Here is a 24,625-nt window from a genome sequence, read left to right on the forward strand (position 1 = left end):
AAGAGAGAACGTCTCTGTCATTAACTTTATTTTAAAATAAACTTCGAACGCGATTCTCTGTGTGAAGGAAGGTAGTAGCACAGGAGCATTGCTGCAAATGAGGATTTAATCTAATTATATATAATTTGTTTGTGACAAATAACTTACTAACAAAAGGGAAGCTGGTGCAGTTTGCTCCTTGGCTTTACCGCCCACCTGCTCTTGTGTGCGTGTGTTTGTTTGTTTGTTTTTTCCCCATTTGGTACCGCTGTGAGGAAGACTTAGTTTTAAACACTGCTTCCCTGAGAGCCGGTAGCCCCCTGAAGAAGCTTTCCAGCGGCACTCCAGCCATTCCTTTTAGAAACCCTTCAACATCTGGCGCCCAACTGCAGACCTGCGGGGTGCACTCGGTAACCGTAACCCGGCGCAGCCCAGCCGAGGTGCAGGGCAGCAGGGGGTTAACTGCTGGGGCCGGCCCCGCCTCGGGGCCCACCCCCCCGCGGCCCCGCCCGCCCTCTCCTCAGGGCGGTTTCGTGGCGGGCCCGGCCGCGCGGGGCGGTGCGGGCCCGGCGGGCGATGCCGTGCGGGCAGCCGGAGAGCGGCGGCGCCGCCGCCCCCGCGCGCTACGTGCTGGGGGTGGACGTGGGCAGCACGGCGGTCAAGTGCCACGTCTACGACCGGGCGGCCGCGGTCAGGGGCTCCAGCTGCAGGAAGGTGAAGCCCGGGGGGACGGAGGAAAGAGGGAGGGAGGGCGGCGGCGGCTCCCTCGGCCCCGCACCGCCGGCGCCTTCCGAGCAGCGGGCGCGGCCTGCCGGGGGTGCCCTCACACGCCCTGAGGGGGCGGCTGCAGGCTGCCCGTGCTTTGTGCGGTGTGGGGATCGAGGTGATCTTCAGAACCGGCCTCTTCGTCAGCAGGTGCTGGGGCAGGGTTGCTGTGGGGAAGGTGTGAGCAGTGCGATGAGTTTCGGCGTGATTTCCATGCGACTCGTCGGCAGCCTCCCTGTCCTGGCGTCCTCTGGCATCCCTGGGTGTGCAGGAGGCCCTCAGGGAGCCTGGGCTCCAGTCTGGAGCCCTGCGAGGCGCTACTGGCTCCCCGGGGCCTGGGGGCTAGGCTCCTGTATTCTGCCGGGGCTGAGGAAGAGCTCTGCAGATCACACACCCGTGTTCAGCTCTGCTTTGAAAGTGGCAAACGTGTATTTCTTCCACCACAGTAGAGATTTAGAAAATTAGAAGTAAAGCAAAACCAAACACATTTGCTCAAACTTTCACCAGATGATCAGTTTCTGTGATGAGGGACTGTAATAACACTGTGTATCTTTTGTGAACAGGTAGAGTCGCTTTATCCTCATCCTGGCTGGGTTGAGTTAGATCCCGAAGTCCTGTGGAGCCAATTTATTGGTGTAATAAAAGAGGCGGTGCAAGGTAATGGCTTACTAAGTCTCTGAGAAAGTAGTTGCTTATTTGCTAAAAACTAGTTGTTAGCTAAGTAGCTAGTAAGTGAGGGTTGTTGTTTATTTAAAAAATCATACTGAAAATTCATCACTGAGCACAGGTGTACAGCACGCTTTAAGGACTACCCAATCATGTAAAATAGAACCCCTCTACTTATTTATTTCAATTCACTGGGACCAGATTAAGGTTGAAGCACGAGAAGCAGTGTGTGTACTGGATTTGATCTTCAGCAACAGTGCCTTGTTGCTCCAGCTTCCCGGAGCATGCATACCAGTCTCTTCCTTTCCCCAGATGCTTCTGTGTCTGAGCAGAGGGCAGGCTTGTTTCCTCTTCTGATTCCCCTTTGCTGCCACTTGCTGTGTGTGGATGTGAGCATATGAGAGAGCAAAGGGAGGGTGCTATGTAGTTGTGCCCTCCCTGTTACAACCTGGTATTCCCACTTGGTCCATTGAAACTACAAACAGTTCTTACCAGGGGATTTCTTGTTATTGTTCTCTTCTAGGTGTACTTAAGCCTAGCTTTTTTATATTCCCTATACCTTATAACACACAACTCCCTTGTCTAACAGGCTTCTGTTTGTTCTGTAGTTTTGTTTTTTTTTTGTTGGTGATAGTTGCATTTTTTTGTTTTGTTCTGCTTTTCCCTCTTCTGGATTCTGCTCTAACCACACACTCACTTCCCACAACTCTCACAACTTTCCCATTGTGCCACTATCCAGCATGGGTCACCTTTTGTTCCATGCTGATGCCAGGAGCCTGTCCCTCACCCCATCTCGCTTTCTCAGGGTGTCCCAGCCACGTTGCTGTGTATGTGCATCTGTACTTGCTCTTTTGTTCAATGCCTTAGGCACCTCCTTTCTTTGCAGGTCGGTGGTATTGAAGTGTTTGCTCTGCCTCCAAGCCTGGTTCAAGGCAAAGCTGCTCTTTCCTCTTAGGAGGACAGCTTAGGGGGACAGAGAAAGTAACAATTACCAGGTGTGAGCTGCAGCTGATTATTCTGGACTCCTGGTCTGTTCTCTCAACAGCCACAACTGTTCTGTTACAAGATTAGTAATGCCACCTCAGTCCCTCAAGGCCTTACTAGCTTCCTCCACTCCCATTCTATGGGGCGAATCAGGAAGCAAGATCCTGCAGCAAGTGTTAAAAGAGGAAGCTTTTCACATCGTCAAGCTGTGTGCCCTGTCGCAAGGCGTTTTTAAGTAGGTGTGTAATTGCACACAAGCCCACGCTGCTGTCAAAAGAAGTAGTCCCACCCTTCTTTCCACAGGGTTGTTTCATGTCCAGAGCAGTTTCCTGAGTCAGCTCACCACGTAGCTGTTTGTGCCAGCCAAGCTTCACGAGTGTGCCAGCACAAGAAGAGGGTGTGGTAGCAGGGGCAGGAAGGACATCTGAAAGCAGAAAGAAGGCACAGGAGCATTTTGTTTGTGGACTGTGTGGAGCTAAGATGTGATTCTGTGTGCAGATGGGTGAGCCGGTGGAGCTTGGTACTGCATAAAGGTGGAAATTGCTCCTAGCTTTTGTGGTCCCGTTCCTCTCTTGCTCAGGTGTTTAAGCCCTTCCAAGAGACAGCTCACAAGCTTAGCTGAAAAGTGTCCATCTTTTGTTTTCAGTTTTCTTTTTCGCCTTTAATGGAAGTTAGATCTCCTCATAGAGGAATTGAGAGAGCATCATAGCTGCTAGGAGAAAAGTGGTGGGATCCTGCAGCTTGTGGAGATAGGGAGGAGTAAGCCATGCCACCCCAATTGGCGAGGAGCTGCGGCAGTACCAGTGTGGTTTGTCTACACCTAGCTGCTACTGGAACGGAAAAACTGCTGTTCACAAGCCACCCGCTCCAATGTCCTTCTCCCATGTGCTCCTGCTATCAAGCAGGATCTGATTTTCAGCTGGTTGAGGGTCTTGCTGTTAATGCCTGCTTCAGCTCAAGGACTGCGAGGTCCTTGGGGCAGAAGGTAAGAAGGGGTAGAAGTACCTGGAGACGTTGGCAGGTTGTCTGTGATATGTACCTGCATAGCCTGTGATTTACTGAAATAGCTGGATTGAGAGCCCTTCAGGACAGCAGTGTTTTGTACAAAACATCGATGTGGAATTCCTTAGCGTATATCTTCTTCACACAACTTTGCTTCTCTAAGCGTGCATGGAGGTACTATGGAAACTGACTACAGCCACTTCAAAAGTAGCTGGGGATAAATTTAAATGTTTACATCATATTTTTACACACACACACACATATATATATGTATATATATATATATATGTATATATATGTATATATGTATGTATATATGTATATATATATATATATATATAAGAAAAGATGTTTTGCTACAGCTATTTGAAGGTAATATATTACAATAAAATGGGTGTATACCCAAATGTAGACTTTTATACTTCTGAATTTGAAGTATACTTCGCTGCATTCAGTGATAAGTATTCTAAACTAGTTTGTTCTTACTAATTTTAAAAGCTTACTGAAGGAATATAATATTTTAGGTGAGATAATGTCATTCTGAAAGATTGATGTCAAAAGTTGTGGTATATTGGAATCGATCTCTTCACTGCCTACAGAATCAATGTTGTGTTGTTTCTTTGTGGAATGTCTTTTGGTTGTTGGGTTTTCCGTTTGATTTTGTGAAGATTATTTCATCACTTTGTGCTTTTGTTCACATTCATCCATGTGAAATGAACATTTTAATTGGTGTCTTACACATAGGCCTGTCTCTGGATTTGTTGAGGCGAAGTATCAACAGGTCTTTCAGAATGTGCAAAGGGTCAGTGGGCCACAACTGCTTTGTGAATTATGTAGGTTTAGTGACCTGCTTTGGAATCAGTTGGTCAAAGTCCTTTGTTACTTTGCTGCTCTAGCCACGCAGTTAGTCTATAGAGATACATTTTATTAAATTATTTCCTAAACATTCCATAGCTTTTATGGTTATATTAGAATTTATTGCTTGTTTATTGTTTTTTTTTTCTTTTCATCTTCTAGCTGCAGGACTTCACATGAGGCAAGTTGCTGGTCTTGGCATCTCAACACAGAGAGCAACATTCATTACATGGCACAGGTATGTATGCTGTGTGTTAGCTGCAATGAGTTTATATTCATTGCCACAGACTGGACAGGAGCAGCTTGTAGAAATCCTGAACTGAATCAGGGTTCTGAAAAGCAGCAAAAGTCAGTCAGTCGTATTCTCTTATGTTTGTATTGCCATGGTTTGCAGCAGTTCAGAATTTTTGTTTTGATAATTTGAAAAAAAAATTAAAATGTATATTGTTTGGTCTTGATGACCTTGAAGGTATTTTCCAACCTAAATGATTATATGACTGATTTTTTTCTGTAAATTGTGGTGAGAAGCCTTACACCGAAAATGTCTTGGTGCTTGTTACCAGTTTCTCAAATCCAAGAGGAAGGCAATTTTAGGAATTGACCTCATGTTAAATGTTGTGATCGGAAGTGGTGTATGATGTTTTGTTTTGTTGTGTGTTTTTTTTTTTTGGGGGGGGGGGGGAAGGGGGGCTGTGTATATTCTGTGATTTCAATTGAGAACATTCAAATACTATTTTTCAGGAAGACAGGGAAACCTTTTCATAATTTCATAAGCTGGCAAGACTTGAGAAGTGCTGAACTTGTGAATTCCTGGAATAGATCCCTTCTGCTGAAGGTAAAACTTTGCTAAGCTATATATTGCTTGAACATGTTATAAGTGCTTAATTTTTGTGATGAATAGGGAGAGTATATGAAATACTGCAAGTATAATGTTAACATACTAATAAAATATGCTATGGCCTCAAACATTTAAAGAAAAAGTAAGCAAGATTTGCATGGAAAATGGTACCAAGATAAAAATGAAGTGCATTAATTGTGGGAAAAGATATGTGTAGGTCTAGCATGCGTTTTGTTACTTTTTAGTCTTTTCTGTGTTAAAATGTTGCATGCTAGCACAGCTGCAGCATAAATTTTGGGTGCAGGTAATTCTGGGTTGGCAGTGCTTTGGTTGTGTTCTTTAAATGTGCTCTGAGGTTATCTGGAGAAGGTATGTTTTATGCTGCTCATGGCTTGTACTTGTTTTAAGAGAAACACTTGCTCTAAATAGAAAAACTTAAGTTACTTTTTTTTTTTTAAGTGTATTCCTAGCACATCAACCATAATTATTTAAATACTTCATTTTGATGCTGATTTCTTCTGTGATTGGAACTTTGATTAATTAGTAATTTTTGTTTAATCTCTTAAAACATGATTGAGCCTGTCATGTAGAAGAACTTTCAATGGAATAACAGTTTGTAACACTGTCTACCACATAGTGCATTGTGTTCATATAGGTAATGTAATTTTGTAATGCAGTTTCTATCAGTGTGCCAGCAGAAATCAGGAAACAGACTTGATTAGTGCAGCTGCTGTTTTCTTTGCTGTCTGTTGTGCGAAGGCTAGCCACTGACATCATATGTAAGGATTCTCTAATAGATTTTGAGCATTCTGAATGTAATCTTATGACAGCTGCTTTCATCTCTGTAGTCATTTTGTCATCTTTAGTCATTCTAAATTTATCGGAAACCTTTAAAGGGTGAGATTGAAAACTAATTGTTTTATTTTGAAACAGGTAATCCATGTTATTTTTACAATACTTCATTTCTTGACTGGGAACAATCGATATTTGGCTCCCAGTTTTCTTACTTTTTCAACACACCAGACTTCTATGAAGTTGTCATGGGTTTTCAAAAACATACCTGAGGTAAGTTGGAAAGGGAAAAGTAATAACTTAAATCATAATAATGGTTAGTTACTTAGGTTGGTTGTGGCTTCTTCTGTTTTCCTTGGTCATGCTTTTCCTCAAAAGAACCAGAATGACAGTCTTCATCAACAGTCAAAGCCTATCTACCTACATAAGATCTACTCGCATTTATACAACTTTTGCCTCTGAGTCTAGAAAATGTGTAGTAGGAAGAAATTTTCTTTGTGCATAAGAAGCAGAGTCAAATCACTTTATTTCCTTTTGTATAAATTTACTGTTAATAATTGTACTTTTGTTTTAAAGTTGTTTGCACTTCAGTTTTGTGTGATAATTACGCTTGTTTTCATCTGGCAGTATTACCTTACCAGTCTGCACTTATTCAGTTTTTATAGTTGCCTAAACAATAGCATACTTAGTCAAACATTGCAATTTATTTTGCATTTTGTTGTAGTGTAAATTGGGAAACACGTTGTGCTGGAATAATCTAATGCAATAATGAACACAAAGCTGTTTGTTACTTGATTCTTTGCTCTAATACTTATTCTTTTCCTTGTTTCTTCTGATAGTACTTATAACTTGAGCTTCTTTTTACTTTGTGTTCATTTTTGAAGAAAATTATCAACATCCATTTTAGTATTTCCTGTGCAAAGAAAGCTCAAAATGTTGTTCAATTTTTTTCCATCATAATTATTGAGAAAGTTAGTGATAGTTTTTACTTGCATGTTTTGAAAATATTGTTGAAAATGTGAGGTGTGAATTTGAAATATTACAAAATTGAAAGTATGCAGCTGCTGAGTCTTTGATGTCAGATGAATGTTGTCCCATAAGTTCTCCAGGCACTGATATTTAAAATACGTGAATATCAAACCAAGAAGCTCAAAAATGTCTCTTGATTACAGAGAACAGTGTATCCAGTCATATTTTGTGTGAATTTGTAGCTATGTCCTTTTTTATGAGTTCTGTAGCTGTACACAGTATCAGTTAGTAGAAATCACATGATGTGTAAGCCGCTTATTTTAAGGAAAGTAACATTTTGGACTCTTTACAGACATCACAAACCAGAAAGCAATTGCTTATTTCGTACTGTTCTCAAGCACACGTTTTAAAATATATTTATTGCTTTTTTTTTTTTTTTTAGTATAGTATGCTTTGGATCTTGTTTTTCTTCAATCACTGCTCCTTCACCACTGTTAGAATTGTGACTAGAAAATTTCCCTTCATAGATCTTTGATGCTACTGCGGTAGAAGATTGGATAATTGCTTTTCTTTTCTTTGCAGCGGCTATTAGAAACTGTCCTTTCTCTCTTTTAGGATCACAAACAGTTTTTTTGTAAGATATTACATACATTATAAGGTACAATATTATATTAAAAGGTGACTCGCCCTTTTTAGAAGTATTGGTAATTGGAGACTTATTTTCTTAGGACATAATTATCGTTAACCTACAAAGAGAACAAAAAAAGGAGAAATGAAATATGTTCTTCTTTATCATATCCAGTTGTAAATAGTTTTGTTTTTTTTTTTTTATGTATATTTGTTCCCAGGCTGATGAAGCTGCCAAAAAAAATAATTGCTGCTTTGGAACAGTTGACACGTGGTTACTGTATAAATTGACTAAAGGTGAATGTTACAGTTGCTCTTAAATACTAATAAAATATACCGGAATCTAAGCAATTACATTAATGACTAAAACTGATATTTCTTATAATTTAAATATGCTTTGATAATTTATGCTTTTTTAATAAATGGTGAATATTGTAAGATTTTTATTGTTTTTTTTTTTTTTTTAAAGAGAAAAAAAAAACTTCTGAATTATTTTTGGGTCTGCATGGAACAGTAGTAAAGGGAAGTAATTATTCAAACTAATCAAGCTCTGAAATGCTTAAGATCTAAAGAAAATGATCAGAACTAATTAGTCTTGTTCAAAGAAAAGTACCCATGAAAGCAAAAGAACAACGAATTGTAACATGGAAGAATTACAAGCTTCTGTTCCAGAAGAGGTAGCTGTGTGAAGGCTAATGCCTGAGCAATTGTATAAATTTATGATGGACTGCAATGTAATCAGTGCTCTAAATATTGTAAAGAGTATCACCTCTTTTCTGGCCAGCTTCATGAGAGTTAAATAAAGTAATTAGTATATGCACCTTGTAGGGAACAGCAGGTAAAGTCTGTGTACTTGCGGTATGCATTATGATTTTGCTTATAGAAACTCAGTTTATATTTCATGGAGCTGTGGGCATGTTTAAAAGAAAAAATGTTTCTAATGACTTAGATTTTAGATGCCCAAATATTTTACGTTTGTTTTTTTTTTTTTATGCTAGGTTCTGTATATGCCACAGACTACTCAAATGCTAGTTCTACAGGCATTTTTGAACCGTTCACGGTATGTGCTATTAAGAAAAATCTTTGTTGCTATTTAATGTACTTTTGAGGCTATTGCTGATTTTTTTTTTGTATTATTTCAGAAATGTTGGAACCCCACTTTGTCTAGTTTACTTTCCATTCCAATGTCTGTTTATCCTCCAGTGAAAGACACGAGGTAACTATAGCAGCATATTCAAAAGAACATTAACTTCTTTAAGAAAAACATAACCTGCATAGGCAAAGTAATATATATGTATTTATTTATATGTATCTTTAATAGTATTTAAGATAAATAAATAGATGCACGAAATCACGTGTTACGATTATCTGCATAAGTACACTTCTATGCTACATGCAAAAATTTATTTTTACTAACTTTATTTTTACTGATGTATTTCTTAAAGTGATAGTTTTAATGCTTTCTTTAAAATAAAATAGTAGCATTACCTTCAATTGATGATACAGAGCTGGGCCTTAGTTATCTTGGTTTTGTTTTAACAATGGTCAATTCAGGGTTACGATTTTTCTCTATAATATTTATTTGAAGCTTCAGTTTTGGATCAGCTGACTCTGAAATATTTGGGGTACCTGTTCCAATAATGTCATTGGTGAGTGAAGGTATTTTTCCTATATTTATATTTCTGTATTTCCTATATGTATATTTCTATATTTCTTTGTATCTGGTTCTGATTTAATACGTGCTTGTTTAGTAAGCATTCTCTATTACTTCTGTGTGACTTAACTATAGTAGAGTGGGTTATTGAATTTTGCTCTGAAAACTGAGTTTTTGGCTTGGAGGAGAGGGATGGGAAGGGATTTCTAGAGGTTACAGTCCTTTAAGGTTAGATGATGAGATGATTAAGTACGGAATGTGTAGGGCTTGACAAACCTGGTTTCTATTTGAAGCTGCGGTAATATCTCCCTCTTGGGCTTAAAATCCATTGTTGTAGATATGGTTTTGCAATGGGATACAGCCTGGCGTGACTTCACTAAGACTCTGCGCAAATGTAGGCATGTTTGTTAATAGAACCACTTGTGGTACCTTTTGTTTGTTTATATATTTTACCCTAAAAAGAAATGGAGAATAATATTTTCTTGTGTTAGTACTTAAGGTTTTGATAAGAAAAACATGTTACTTTAGTGATATGATGTTTAAAAAAAAAAAAAAAATGAACTTGACTACAAAAAATGAGCTTCAACTGAGTTAAATGGAAAAAATATCGTTGGCCTGGTATGAATTCCTCCTGCTGTTTTTGAAGAATTGTAGCCTCTACTTACTTGTAAATTTACTGTTAGACCAAGGCACAAACATAAGTAAATACATTTAACAAAATGTTGTTGAAAGAGGTGAGCATGAAATAATTTGGTACAGGACGGGTTGCAGGAAAAAAGGAAGCCAAGACGTCACATCTTCAGCATGATACTTGGTGGAACAGAAACTCAGGCCAGGCTACTCCCTTCTTCTCCCTGGAGTTTTTTTTTTTTTTTTTTTTTTTTTTTTAAAAAAAAAAAAGCCCCGTTTATCCATGTGAAGTACCAAAACATGAAACAGTCCTTTGTTTCCACAACATATTTTCAGTGACACAAGCAATAGCTCAAAAGTTCATGCTGAGCCCAAAACTTGGTAGAATTTGATTCTAGTGATAAATCTGACTGATAAATCTGAATGGTCTGCTAATAGTTGAAAAATTTGTGTAGAAATGTTTAATTCCTGTATGAATAGTTACGTGTATTCAGAACTCTGAAATGTTTACATGGCTATTTTAAAATCCAGTGGCATTGTAGATTGGTAGTTGGTAACCAACTTGTTGGTGTATTTTGGTTGGCATGGCAGGTAGCTGACCAGCAGTCAGCCATGTTTGGAGAATGCTGCTTCCTCCCAGGAGATGTTAAACTGACGATGGGAACAGGTGGCTTTTGGAACATTAATACTGGAGGGAATCTCTATGCATCAAAGAGAGGTAAGCTAGTAAACACTTGTTCTTTTAATATTTCATGTTACTTTACAGCTATTATTGATGAGGATACAAAAATGGATAAAATACGGTTACGCTTTGCCTTCTGTTTTTAGCTGTAGAAAGATAGCAGTATTATACAGTACTGGAATAGAGAGAAAAAAAAAAGGCTTGGTCCTCTGTCTTTCCTGGTCGTGTAGTTGCTGGGAGTCATCTATCCTTGTTGCATTACCAGTGATCACTCTGCCTGAGCATGGTTACAGAAGGTCTGAGTGCTCTTATCATTGCAAACTGGGCTTCAAGGACAGTTAGGGTACTTGAGGTTTGTGCAGTTTTTATTGCAGAGGCCACCAAATGCTTAGGTTAAGTGACCTGAAGAACCCGTTTGTCCAGGTGCAGCCCTGGGAAATGTCTGTGAGTCAGCTAGATACTAAATCTTTTTGCTTTCACATTAAATGTGATTGTTCTCTATCACACCTAGTGGTATGGTGAGATACTGCAAAACAGTTAAGTAGTATCAGGTGTATCCTTTTCAGTCTGGCAGGTGCTTGAAGACTTTGAATTTATCTTCTTACTAATACATATCAAACACAAAGGTGTTTGTGTTCACACTTTAAGGAGGATACCTCTATTTTCTTTTTAAGGTTTCAGCGTGGTCTTGGGGAGGGTAAAGGGGAGAACAAATTGTCATGTTTGTTCTCATTATTGGCTATTTAAATGTGATAGCTGTCTTTTTGAAGGTACTACTTGAAAGATTCTGTACTATATTTTCAAATAAAGCAATAGTGATAGCTTATTTCTGCCTTTCTTCTGAGATAAAAGGGAAAAAAAATTCAAGGACTTGTTTTGCATTATTGCAAAGCCAAAATTATTTGGTAGAGTAAAACAGTAATTTCTTTCTGCTTAAAAAAAAGTGCAGATAGCTTTTTTTTTTCTATAGTTTCAAGACTTTTTATAATTGGGTGGTGATTTTTTTAGCTTAATTTGGTTTAATAAAATGTTAAGGTCTTTTGTAATTCAACCACTAAATTTTAATCAATTTTAATGTAAACCACTGTTATTTTTTAACTTAAATTCTGTTAAGGAAATACTTTTATTTAGCTTGATTTATTTTGGGGTTGCATGCATGTTTCCCTGGAAGCATTTAAATTTAATTGATGTTTTTGGTTTGTTTCATGGAAAATAATGAAGATCTATATCCACTGATTGGTTGGAAAATTGGGGATGAAGTTGTCTACATAACTGAAGGCTGTATGTCAGACATTGGCAATGCCATAAAATGGGCTCAGGATATAAGTAAGTAGTTATTTGATTTTGTAGTACGATGAAATACATTACTGCTTTATAGGGTTATCGTTATGGTATTGGACTTGGTTTTCTTATCCATAACTGAAGAAATTATCCTACATGTTTTGGACAGTGGAATATCCATAGTTAATGCAGTAGTTTTTTTGGTGAGTGTGTTTACTGCAGATAGTTGAGGCACTACTATAAATTTTCCTTATTCAAAAATTGGAACTGATTAATGAAGTAAAATTAATTTGTCCTCTTAAAATGCCTCTGATTGGTTTGCACAGTTTGTATAACCATTTCCTCTTCAGATTCTACCTCTCGAGACGTCTTATGTATGTACATTTATATTCCTGGAATGTTATGCTCCTCACTTGTTTTCTTCTGAGCATAAATTTTCTTGTATCTTTTCTTTTTTTTATTTAAGCTGGGTATCCACTCTTGAATAGAATTGTTGTAAAGGAGACTTGTTTTAGGCTAGATATTGTTGAGAAGCAGCACAGAAACTGACTATTAATTAAGTCTAGGTAGCATGATTGTAAACGTTACTTTCCGTAAAAATTTGTTTTAATGCTTTTGAGAGCTCACTAGCTGTACATCTCAGAATTAGTAACAGATTTGAGTTATGAACATTATTTTTAAAAGTTAACAGTGTTATGAGTGTGGCACATACAAGTAATGTGCCTTTTGGCTTTTGATTATTATGTAATGAAAGGATTTTCACATCAGTTTAATAAATGATTAAAGAAAAATCTAGCCCTCCGGTAGTTGATGTTGAGAATTACTGATTGTTTATAGGACAGCTCTTCTGAGTGCTCTAATACACTATTTACCCATTTTCTTAGAAACTCAGTATGCCTTAGTGGGATGCAAAAAAAGGAACTCATCTCCTAAATTTTGGTTTATCTGAGAAAGTTTTTCCTGAAATATAGCTTATCACAAAATCCCACATTTCTTGAAGTTCTCAAGTGCTGGTGCATATGTACACACACACGCATGTTTATATGCCCTAAAGGGTTGAGTATGAAGAAGATTGATCCTCAGGTCTTCATTCAACGTTTGATTAATCCACTGATCTTTTGAGAAAAGGACTCATTTCAACATGTAGTTCAGTGCTACAGATACAAGTATCAGTGCTGCATCAAATTCCATGCTACTTATCCATACTTAATATTATTGGTATGATATTAGGACCTACTGTACTTAGATTTGTGTCAGTTACTTGTAAAAATATTGTAAGTGCTGATAAAAAATACACTAAAGACTTTGTAGTCATTTTGTGCTTAGGCTGACAGTAACAGTGTATTTGCAGGGAAACAAGAAAAACATGTCTTAGGTTTTGCAACATTTAAGTTTTTAGCGTACTTAGGGTGCTATTGTTAGTCTTAACTCCTGTTTACGTCTATTTGACTGGAAAGTTAATGATCTTCTACAGGATGTGAAGATTAAAAGGAATAGCAGTTACGAGAGGATCTTTTTAATTTAGTTTTCATCTGAATAGGATTTTTTATGTGATTGATGGACATGAAGTACAGAAGTATTGTTTTCCCTTAGAACATGTTTGAGAAATACTGCAAGAGGAGATAGCCCAACTCTAGCTTTTTGTCCCTTTGTGATATATGAAGAAATCAAAATTAATACAAACATACGACCTATGCGTCTTTGCAGATCTTTTCACCAATGTAGATGAAACAGCAGAAATGGCACGGAGTATTGTTGATTCTCAAGGCGTTTGTTTTGTTCCAGGTTTTCAGGTAAACTTATAGTTTTTAATATGACTAAGAATATATTCTTAATAATTACTCAGTTAAAATTTTAACTTTTATCTTGTTTTGATGTAGTACTTTACATCTTATCACTGTAATTATTCTGTAATAGGTTCTTACTCTCTGTCCCATACCACAATGTGTGAGGATCATTGTGATAAAAGAATACTTAAACAGTCCTTCCATTTGCAAGAGAAAAAGCCTACAAAGCAGGAAAATTACTTCCATTTTGCAGATGGTGACCTGAGGGACTGATAAACTAAGTGACTTGCCCACAGGTGGTACCCACAGACAGAAACCAAACCCATAGCTTTTCCACTCAGTGTAGGGCTTTCATTGAGATAAACCTTCTAAGCACAGTTCTAAAATAATTTTATTCTGCCTCTTTTAAAGATATTAGTTGCACTTCAGCACGTACTTAAATATGAGTACAGGTATGATCGCAGGTCCTGGTGTTAGGAAAAGCAAAGACAGTAACATTCAGACATTTCTTGGTTCTGCAAGTTTTAATCTATTTTTTTTCCATCTGAAATTTTGTTGGTATTGTTACTGAGTACAACTTGTACAGTGAGGAGTTCCTGGCATTCACTCTGCATTTCAGTTCCCTACATTTTCCAGTAGCTCTCTTCTATTTTACTCTTTAATGAAGGAGCTTCCTGCAATTACTTGATCCCCTCTGGGTCACAGGTCCTGGGTTCTTTTTATTTGCTTTCTGTTTATGCTAAAGACTACACATCTACCAAGTCAGTCTTTTCTACCTCTGCTTCATGATCCCTTTTGAATTCTGTTAGGAGGTGAGCTGCCATTAGTGCGCAGGGGCAGCAAGGGGGGTGATGTTGATGATGCAGTTCAGTCTAGTTTAGAACTGATGGGAATCCCAGTTAATGTTCTGTTACATGACAAATGGTGGAGCTGGGGAGCTGACATACTGCCTATTGAGCTTTAGAGCAGTTGCTTTCACTGTGGGCTTGACAGTTGGTACTAATAATTTTGTAATTTCTCACGACAAAATATAGCAGAGCTGCAAGTCAGAACTCCTAGGCAAACCTGCATACAGAATGAGAATAAAGAGGTTTTGCTAATGTAGCGTTCCCTGGCTTAGGGACTGCAGAGCCCCTAAAGTTTTTGTCTTGGTATGCTGCTGTCCTAAGCAATGTGAGATAGTCTGACTAAAATGCTTTCAGCAGCGTAACTACATTGTGGGTTTGGCAGCATGAAAAGAGCAGTTTTTCTCCACAAATCATTATTTGTTTTTTAAGCAGTGTGGCTGTTCGGGAGAAACTCCATGGTGTAGACCTGGTCTCTGCGTTGTCTTTTTGGATTATTGGCATTATGACCTTCATTGGACAGAGGGCCCAGGCACACTGAGAGGAAAGCATAGAGGAATGCCCATTGTCAGCTGGTTCTTTAATGTATAGACAACTGGTATTTGAATCTCTTGGTTGTTCAGAGGTTATTATCCTACCTGAACAAATAAAGAAATGCCATCAAGCTGAAAACAGTATTATTTTTTTCTCAAAAAAAAATATCACCACTGTCTTTTGCTTTCCCTTACAAATCTTTTAATTCATTGGTTTGAATATGTACATTGGGAATTACGTGGAATGCTTTTGACAGCTTGTCTTCCAGTGTGGTTCCAAAAGGTTTTGGAACCACCATATTCAGTTTGATCATTCCCAGGGTTAGTGTCTTAAGGAAAAAAAATAATTTCTCGTACAGGTAGGCCAGCTATCCTCTCACAAACACCCTAATCATTAGCTTTATTTTTAGGGCAATAAAGCTTGGCTATGCTAAGATTCTTTCATTTAGCATTTACTGTGAGTAATTGTGCTCTGAATAAGGAAGTGTTGAGCCATAACCAATTCCAGTATTTGTAGACAGGAGACCCAAGGTAGACAAATGTTAGTCTGAATCTTTTTTGAACATTTAATTCTATTCTTCAATTCTATAAAGGTTCTACAAGTGTTGCTAAAACCTCCTTTTTGTTTATTTTTGTTTGTTTTTTTTGTTTGTTTTGTGGTGTTTTGTTTTCCCCTTCTTTCTTGACACTGACTCCAGAAGGAACCCCAGCTAGGTGGTTGGTAAACATTGATTTGATTCAGTCTTCTTTTTTTCCTAACTCAAATATTCCCACTCTGTGTTTAGGACCTGTACTTAGAAAACTGAATGAGTTTCTTTTCAACTGTGACTCCTGGTAACCACTAATAGCATCCACCAGTGCCTTCCTTGCTCTAGTGGGACTTAGCTAGTAGACTCACAGTGAGAGAATCTACATTGATGGAATAGATTAAATAGTATGAAAAAGGGACTAGAAGAGAATTGAACGCTTCTACAACAGTAACGAGTCTGCTTCACTGGCTGGATGCTAGCATGAATGGATTGTATGACAATGTTTCTTAGACCTCAAAATGATGGCAGTTGGGGGGGGGGTTATGAAGCCCATATGTTCATTTCCTACACATGTTTCTCAGTTTATCCATATTAAGGCAGAAAGAATGAGTTTCTTTCTTACTGAATTCTACTGCTGTGATGCAGCCTGTTGAAAGGGAAGCATCATTGTGAAAGTAGATATGAAACTGAGTGAATATGTGCATTAATCATTCTGATTCTTCAAGGAACAGGGGTTTCCAGATTTAATTTGCTGTGGTTGGTAGTAACAGCAAAAACAGAGCTCTTGGTTTGCCGTACGCATGTATATGTACAACCTTTTTTAATGGCTACTCTTTTTAAATGGATGATTCTGTCAAATCCTCGCCTTTATGTAGAACATGAATCCATGCTTTTTGGTTTGCCCTCCAGTATATGAGAATCTGTGAACCTAAATAATGAATCTTTTTTATGCTTCTGGGCTGGAAAGGTAGTTCCATTCCCAGCCCAGAATGGAAAGGTTACTTGTGTATTGTGGGGGGGGGGAGGGGGGGGAAGGGAATATTTTCTTAGACCATAAAAGCGCAATTTTTTTCTATTTAGGAACCCATTTTTTGGTAGTTGCTGATCATGATCTACTATTTAAGTCATAGTTCAACATCTTCTATTCTTGGGCTGCTGCATATGTACCTATCCATACATCATTTTTTATACGCTAGCATTTTCTTCATTTACTTTGTGTGTCTATGCATTTTATAAGTATAAAATTCAAACTTCTTTTAAGTATTGTCATAATTGATATGGAGAAGGTTGTTTCAAATCGAAAATTACTCTACAGTGAAAATAGAACTTAACATTGTCACAAAATACCTATGGACTAGCAAAGCAATATTTTGTCATAAAGTTCATCAAAGGAGTGAAGGGGTAAAGAGGAGATTCATAAATCAGTCCTCCAGTTCTCCTGCAAAAAAAGACAACTTAGTGATCATTAGACTTTTAGGTGGAAACTGTTTATTGGTGTCACTGAAAACAGCCTGTAGTACAAACCAATTCACCTGAATAATGATCACTGTCCTTTTCAGTGATACTTAAAAGTCTGTCCTTCAGAAGTTCAGGAGAGTTTATAAAATAAGTGAAATTTTGCTAGAGAACAGCTATATCAGTGTGCCCTGTCTAGACACTTGTTGTGTACGCTGTATGAATTTGAAAGAGAAGTCACACAGATTAATGTTACTTAGTAAGTCACTTAAACTTTTTGCTGTTGAAAGAGACTAAACTGTTCGCTGAGCTAGTTAATAACACTATACACTGCTTACATATTGTTTTCAATTTTCTTCTTTCACTATGCTGCCTGTAACTGTCGTAAGTTATTTTTTTCTTACTATTTGACTTCTTTCTCAAAGCCTACAAACACAGCTCACTGAACTCACTGTGAAATCTTTTCCACAGGTTTCTGCAAATGACCCATATTTATGTGCCTCTTTCATGGGGCTGAAACCTACTACAAGCAGAAGTCACCTTGTACGAGCTATATTGGAATCTGTAGCTTTCAGGTAACTGCTTAATTGTCTTGCTTGTACATTGTCATGTTCGCTCTTGTTTTAACCAGCAGCGTTAAATGGATGCATTGATTTCTGCAGTTTGTAAAATATGAATTGCAGTAATCCATTGCAGTAACACTGAAAGGAATTTTAGATGCTGCTTCTTTTCTTTTCTTGAATACATTATAAATAAACTTGTGTATATTTATTAGCTTGGAGTTTTTGTTATTAAGTTATCATGTGGGGTCCTTAAATTATATTGTTTTCTGCATGTTCTAAAAATATTTTCTTTTGGCAGTTTGTCTTTACCTTCTTCGAAATGTTCTATCAGAAGCTGTAGCCCACTCCAGCAATGTGTGTTGGAAGCTTTATATTAGCCAAAGTTTGAATCTCTATTGTGCACCTTAGATATTTTTAAATATGTGAATGGACAAGAACTTCCAGATCTAACTGTCAGGATTGCAAATATTGCTGATAGCCACTGGTATGATCACATCCGTAGCTCACTGTGAAACAAATTGTTCTGTCTTGCAATCCCAGCCAGCATGCCCTGAACTGAAGGTGAATGTAGCTTGATCCTGGCTTGTGCCTTACTGTGGCCAATTATGGGACGCTCGCTATTCCTGTTGTTTAGTCACCAGCTCTCTGCCTTGGGCATATGAACCTCCTGCAAAGAGGCAAAAAAAAAAAAAAAAAAAAAAAAGTGTCTGGAGAAAGGTGACATTCTGTATTGCTGCAATAGTCCCTAATGCAGTTTCTTTTTCATTGTAAGAAAAACCTGAGATGCAGTTCCTGAACTGAAGCCTGCGTCTTCTGAAAACGAAGTAGAGACCCTTTGTGCATAGTTGTTTTTTTTTCCAGTTAAATGAAATTGTTTCAGAACAGGTCAAACCAAAAGCTTTCAGATGTTCCCTTTAAAAAACAGCAGGATAAACTCCAATTAACACTTCTGTGAGCACACTTTCCTCACTCTAAACCACTTCTTACATCAGTAGTTGCATCTTGTCTGTGAAAACCTATAATCGTTTTCAGGTGGGAATAAATGTACCTTCTACAGTGCCTTTGCTATAAAATGTGCTGTGATTTAGCCATACTTGTGTCTTCACGATGTATAACAGAACAATTTCAGTCTTTAAAAAAAAAAAAATTATATATGTGTTCTGGAAACTTGTTATCTGTGCAACAGTTTTGACACTACTGAGGCATTTTTTGCCTTGTATTTTATTTTTTAACTGTGTAGATACTGGAGACACTGTATGGAATACAAAATGCTTATTTAAACTAAATATTTTTTTAAAGAAACAAGCAGCTTTATGATATCATTGTGAAGAAGGTACACATTCCTCTTCAAACTGTTCGGTAAGTTTCATGTAACTTAAGTTGATACATGGGAGTTTGATTTAAACAGGTGTGAACTTTATGTTCTGCTGCTGAGAAATAGATTGTTACCAAGTAAAATGTTAATGTAGCTTTAAAAGTGGCACGGAAGGATTATTAATTAAACCATAGGCATTGGTGATTATCAACAGGTGAGTAATGACTTGCTCTAATTTAAAACAACAAAAAAAAAGCAACCAAGTTTGTGCTTTTATGTAGTGTTAGAGTACATACAGGAATGCCTATTACAAAGGTCATTCTACCCTTTATTACAAAATCCTGTTTTACTGGAATTTTTTATGTGGGGTCTGTCACAGACCAATCAGTTTTTCAAGACAGTTGAAACTGAATCTATCTGTGAGGTGTACAAGGAAGAATATTTTCACAATTCAACTGTCAAGATGTTGGCTTTGTTTGTCTTTTGAGAGGCAAATCAAATTCAGTGAGGTGATGGTGATTCCTAGAACATGCTTTTCACAACCTCTTGGAAATATTTAGCTGAATTATGTGTTGCTGGAAAACTACTTTGCATGTTTTAGTAGATGCTATTGTACAAACCAGTTGCTTTAGAGCCTCAAGCCTCTCCAGAGAAAAGCTTTCTAAAGTTCTCCTTCTGACAACCAGGGGTTATTGTAATATCACAGTCAAGAACAGCAAGGAGAGTGTTTCTGTCCCTCTCTTTCCTCCAACCCACCAGTGATATTCATGCAAAGGAAGAAGTAGACTGGCAGGCATGTAGACAGTTGAGAATTCAGAATTTTGAGTGGTGGAAGAAAGGTGCAAGTACAGAGGTAGGGCAAGGTAAAAGTTTGGGTGTTACATTGTATACTGGGACAGAGTAGGCCAACATTTAAAAAAAAAAAAAAAAAAGCCAGGATTGGGGCAGTACTGAAGAGGGAAGGGGTGGAAAGTATTGGAATTCCTTGTTCCTTATGAGGCTTTTTTTATGTACAAAATTGTGCACAGAAGTTGGGAAGTCCTATGGAGATTGCACATTGAAAAATACAAAGTGTGAAAGTACTGCCTAGGGAACCTTAGAATTTAAATTTCATTTACATTGTAATGTAAACTTTTAAATTGTGTGACCGTGTTCTGTTTTATTCATTAACAGAAGATTGCCATTTCATGTAGTGACTATAATAGAGTTAGCTAAGATGAGCAGCAATTTAGCTTGTGGATTGAGCATTAGAGGGTAATGACACACTTAATCGCTTTTACAGTTGGGTTGTAAATTTCTCTCCCACTCTTGTCCTCACAACTTCAATATCTACCAATACCTTCTGACTTTGTTTTTATCCTGTCTTCAGCATACTTGCTCTCTGCTGAATGTTAATTCCTGCCTTAGCTAGTATACTCTATCCTTTGTTTCTCCCTTGCTTTTGCCACCTACAAAGTCATCGTTTTCATTTATCCTCTACATCCTTATTACTTCTCTTTGCTTGTCTCAACACTATCAAGGAAAGCATAGGGAAGGTCTCAGACATTGTGCAATTAGGAAGGAAGTAAACAAAATAGGTGGAAGCCTTATGCTCATGAAGGCATTTCAGTTTACTAATACAAATATTTACTAGTAATGCAAAAAGCACTTTTACAGGTGTGAGAGCCCTTGGAAAGGGTTTGTTTAATGGAATGGTTTTGACTATTGTCATGTTATGGTGATAATTTTGTAAACCCTAACATTGCAATCAGGGAGATGTGTAGTTCTGAGGATAGAGCTCTCAAAACTTTCAACAATGTGTCTGTTGTGTGTCCCCCCTCCTGTCCTCCCTCAGATGCCCAAATTAAAGGCATCTTTTTTTTCTCTTGGCACCCTGTGCTGGCCTCTAAATTTTCCAAGAAAATGGAAATGTTTGTGCATAACTGATAGATTTATGCATAGGTGTCTGAAATGTTGGCAGTAAGCGTTTGAACTAAGCATGTGGTTTTTTTATTTTTTTATTTTTTTTGCCTTTTATTCCTCTTTCCTGTAGAGCTGATGGAGGCGTCAGTAATAATAGTTTTGTGATGCAGATGACTTCAGATTTGATTAATAAGAAAATAGAAAAGCCTGCAAACACAGATATGTCTAGTCTTGGTGCAGCTTTTCTAGCAGGTCTTGCTTCAGGTATGTATACATTTCTGAAGGTTTTGTTTTCCCCTCGTAATGTATATGTTTGTAGATAAGGAAAAAGTAAAACAGTGCATAACCTCAAATCATTGTAAAATGTCCCCCAAAGGATTATTTCACCCATTTTTGTAGGAAGCCAAGATAAGAAGTGTTTGCCCTTCTCCACATAATCCCTTTTACCCTTGTGGTTGTATTTCACGGACCCAAGAAAGCAGGTCATACGTTAACCAAATAAGGACCATGTTTGTATTTTTATCACAATGTCCTAATTTGCTTGTTCAGTTTTACATAAACGAATAGCAACAGTGAGATTAATGTGAAATGTATCTGCATGAAGATTTGCAAGGTTCATTTACATTTAGGAGGATACAGTGCGGGAGAAGAGAGGTGAATCCTGTCTTTGCTCCCTCCCCCTTTCTTGACCCAGGCACTGTGTGTCCCTTTCCATTTTCATCCTGCGTGAAGCTGTGCTTGGTGTGGATGGATCATGTGACAAGGAAGCTGCTCTGCATATGTTGAGCAGTGTCATTCATAGTGGAGCTGTGTCCTGTCATCTCTGAACCAAGCCTTTATTTTTTTTAAGGTTTTCACATAAATATGCACAATGGAATTACGAAATTAATTCGTTGTGGGGATGGTGGAAAATCTAGCTTTACTCACAAAGAACTGACGTATAATTAACTTGACTTGAAACTACAAACTGCCAGCGCTCTTCCATAGCGGAAATATGCTTTGTAGGTGTATCTATACTTCTATTATAATTGCTGTGATATGTAAATAACATAACTGTAAGATAAAAAATACATGCTCAGGTAAGATTTATTCAGCAATTAACACTGTAAGGAAGTCCTTGATAGACAAGAATTTTTCAATACCATGAATTATCCTGAATAGGTAGTGCCAGTTCTCTGCAATCTATACCATTTTTGAGGCAGTGGGAAAGCACCTAGTTCTGAGTCTTGGTTTCTGTGGCCCTTCTCCATTTCAAGGGACCTGCAGCTGAAAGCACAGTGTTGATGAAATTTTAGTGAGCTTCACTGAACCAGAGCTGTTCCTTGGAAACCATCCCAGTTAAGCAGATGTGCTGTTGTCAGCATTCCAAACAAGTGGATACTATTGGAAGGGAGTTTCACAATGTAAAAAAACATGCTTCCCTCTGAGAAAGTTGTTGGTTGAATAAAGAAAAGCTGTCATGACTTCTTATTGTGTTTCTGGTTTGGATCTCCTGGAAATAAATTAAACAACTCAAAAAGAAAACATTTACGGTTGCGTTTGAGAATGAACTTTCTGTTTATAGGACTTTGGACTGACAAAGAACAACTAAAGAAGCTGAGGCAAATAGAAGCAGTTTTTGAGCCCCAGAAGGACTTGGAGGAATACAGACCTGCTATGGATACCTGGATGCAAGCAGTGAAACGCTCCCTGCACTGGTAGAAACTGACATTTTAACCACAGAAGGATTCAAATGTTTTGTTAATATTTATAAAACTTTGTAACTAATGGGACAATAAAAACTGTAACTGAAATTTGTGATGGTAAATAGAAAAAGTTACATGGTACTTGAGTAACCTTCCTGCTGCTAGATTACTTATCACTCCGTAATGAACCTTCATATTGTCTTCATGACAGCTGTAGACCAGCTGCAGCATTTGTGTCCCTTCAGTGACCTCCTTTGGGTGGCCCAGCTGCTTGAATCCTATAACCCTGCGTTACAGATGGGGAGTTTTTTCCTATGATGTGTTTTCTTCTGAGGAACTCACCTCCCTTCTGATCTTTGAAAGCTTTGATATGTTAACCATCAAGGAGGGGAAAAAGGGACATATACTTCCCCAGGTATTTGTAAGAAAAGTAAAATGAATATTTGGAGGGGAGGTGTGGAATTGGTTGTGTATAAAGATACTTTCTTGATAGTAGCCTGTTAGCACGTTTTGTTTGACTTTGTAAGGAAGCATTCGACCTAGCGGTGTGATAACATTTCCGTGGTACCTAGGGATAAGCACTAAATTAAGATGAAATACAAAAGCAAATGTGCTTTCAGGGCTCCATAAAAGATGCATCTTTCCAGGGTTTTTTGTAACTCATGTTTCCTATCTATTTGTAGCTATTTTTTTTAAGTTATAAAGATTTAAAAAAAAATGCATTATCTGGAATGATTAGTACAAATATGTTAAATATCATTACAGGTATGCTGTCTAACTTCTTAAAAGAAAACTAACATCAGTATTTTCAAGACCCTCACTTCACTCACTACATTCTATTATTATTAGATGAAACGGTCAAAAGTGTATTTTTGGAGTTATTACTTTCGTATTTTTAAAATAAATTGTAATTAAAGAAACGTAATCATGTATTTATCACTAATCTTAAATTATTTACGTTTCTCAGGAGTGTGTGCAAATCACTTTCAAATTGTAAAATTATCAACCATTTTCATTTCAGAATAATAACCAGTTCGAGCTGTGGGTGATCGTAGCCCACAGAAACTGGAGACAAAAGATGCTTATAGACTTCTCATTGAAGAGAGAACAAAGAACTGGCACTCACTTTTTCTTGTGCTGAAACATAGATGGTCAAATCATACCCCATTTCCTAAGGTTTTCAGTCATCCACCATGAGTTGGGGTACCTACTCTAGCTCCATCCTTCTTCAATCTAGACCCCACCTGCCAGCATTAGCTTGACTTACCTTTTGGTTTCTTCCTTATCTTTCTGTCATTTTCTGTCTTTCAACCTGGGCTACATCTTGGTGCTTCTGCCCCCTCCTTTTTTTTTTTTTTTTTTTTTTTTTAATCTGGATATCCTTGAAGTTGATAAAGGCCATGACAACCCATAATGTGGCCTGCAGTCTTGGGGGCATATACACAAGTTGTCTTCATCTCCCTGAAGAGACTTGCATTTATTCTAATTATGGGTTCTGAGGGTATACAGGCTATGGTTATTGAAAGTAAGATAATTCTGCTTACAAGCACTTCTTTCCTCAAGCTAAGGCACTATTAAACTGACCATTACTGCAAGCTCTGTGTTGTTGGCCCACCCTGTATCCACTTGACAGTTCCCAAAAGGCTGTGCAGGGAGTCCTTCCCACTACCCAGATCTTCAGTGAGCTAACCTAACGGTTCCCGTAGTTACTACAGCCTCTCTGGATGATGCAGCTCATAATTTCATGTTTATGTAGAGCAGATCTAGATCAAGTTCTGGCTAAAGCTCATCTTTATTGAGACCACCTTTCATTCCTGAACCTACTTTGATGGGAATCCCGACCTGAAGTCCAGAATAGAGGTCTGTTTGCTGGTTCCTACTAATCTGGAAGAGCTATGCAGCCTGTGTGTTTGGTTCCTCTTTAGATACTTGGAATTTTTCTTTTTGGCCAATAACGCATAGATATTCAGATGCCAAAGCTCAAATACAAAAGTCTGTTGATGAGGTTCACTCCACTGCTCTTTCTGCTGTAAGGCAAGAATCTGTAGTTACAGAATATGTGGAACACTTGCTGTGCTTCTGCACCCTTGTTCAGCTTCTGAATTTGTGTGATTGCAACCTCACTGCTAAAAAAAAAAAAAAAAAAAAATGCTCGTTACTGGCAAGAAGGTTCTACTAGAACCAAACAGACAAGAATTTCAGTCTGGTGTTTTTAGCAGAAGATTATGGCCTTGGTTGTAGTTATTCTGTGGTTTGTTCTCACTGAAGGAGTGTAGTTTTATCAGT

The 24,625-nt window shown here is 37.8% G+C and overlaps 1 protein-coding gene across 4 annotated transcripts; it reads left to right on the top strand.

Moving 5' to 3' along the window:
• The first annotated feature begins 538 nt into the window (after nt 1-538).
• GK5 (glycerol kinase 5) lies at nt 539-23,269 on the top strand. 4 transcript variants are annotated; one of them, XR_014696116.1, is made up of 16 exons: nt 539-693; nt 1,308-1,401; nt 4,414-4,489; nt 4,993-5,086; nt 6,023-6,154; nt 7,699-7,774; nt 8,476-8,537; nt 8,620-8,693; nt 9,066-9,126; nt 10,353-10,479; nt 11,665-11,769; nt 13,432-13,517; nt 17,346-17,449; nt 18,678-18,796; nt 20,785-20,918; nt 22,219-23,269. XR_014696116.1 is itself a non-coding variant. In XM_084530040.1 (16 exons), exons 1-16 carry the CDS (start codon nt 556-558, stop codon nt 22,353-22,355), a joined length of 1,560 nt encoding a protein of 519 aa, XP_084386166.1. In that variant the 5' UTR covers nt 539-555; the 3' UTR covers nt 22,356-23,269. The 4 variants fall into 4 exon arrangements, 3 of the variants coding, with proteins under 3 accessions (XP_084386166.1, XP_084386167.1, XP_084386168.1); XM_084530040.1 differs by having other exon boundaries at nt 18,737-18,796; XM_084530042.1 differs by having other exon boundaries at nt 551-693; nt 4,997-5,086; nt 18,737-18,796.
• The last annotated feature ends 1,356 nt before the right edge of the window (nt 23,270-24,625 follow it).

The sequence above is a fragment of the Aythya ferina genome, assembly GCF_964211825.1.
Source record: "Aythya ferina genome assembly, chromosome: 9".
Lineage (NCBI taxonomy): Eukaryota > Metazoa > Chordata > Aves > Anseriformes > Anatidae > Aythya > Aythya ferina.

Coding starts and splice junctions, on each gene's coding strand:
- GK5 (XM_084530040.1), top strand. CDS start 556: ATGCCGTGCGGGCAGCCGGAGAGCGGCGGCGCCGCCGCCCCCGCGCGC. Junction 8,694..9,065: donor CCTCCAGTGAAAGACACGAG/GTAACTATAGCA, acceptor ATTTATTTGAAG/CTTCAGTTTTGGATCAGCTG. Junction 13,518..17,345: donor GTTTTGTTCCAGGTTTTCAG/GTAAACTTATAG, acceptor TCTTTTCCACAG/GTTTCTGCAAATGACCCATA.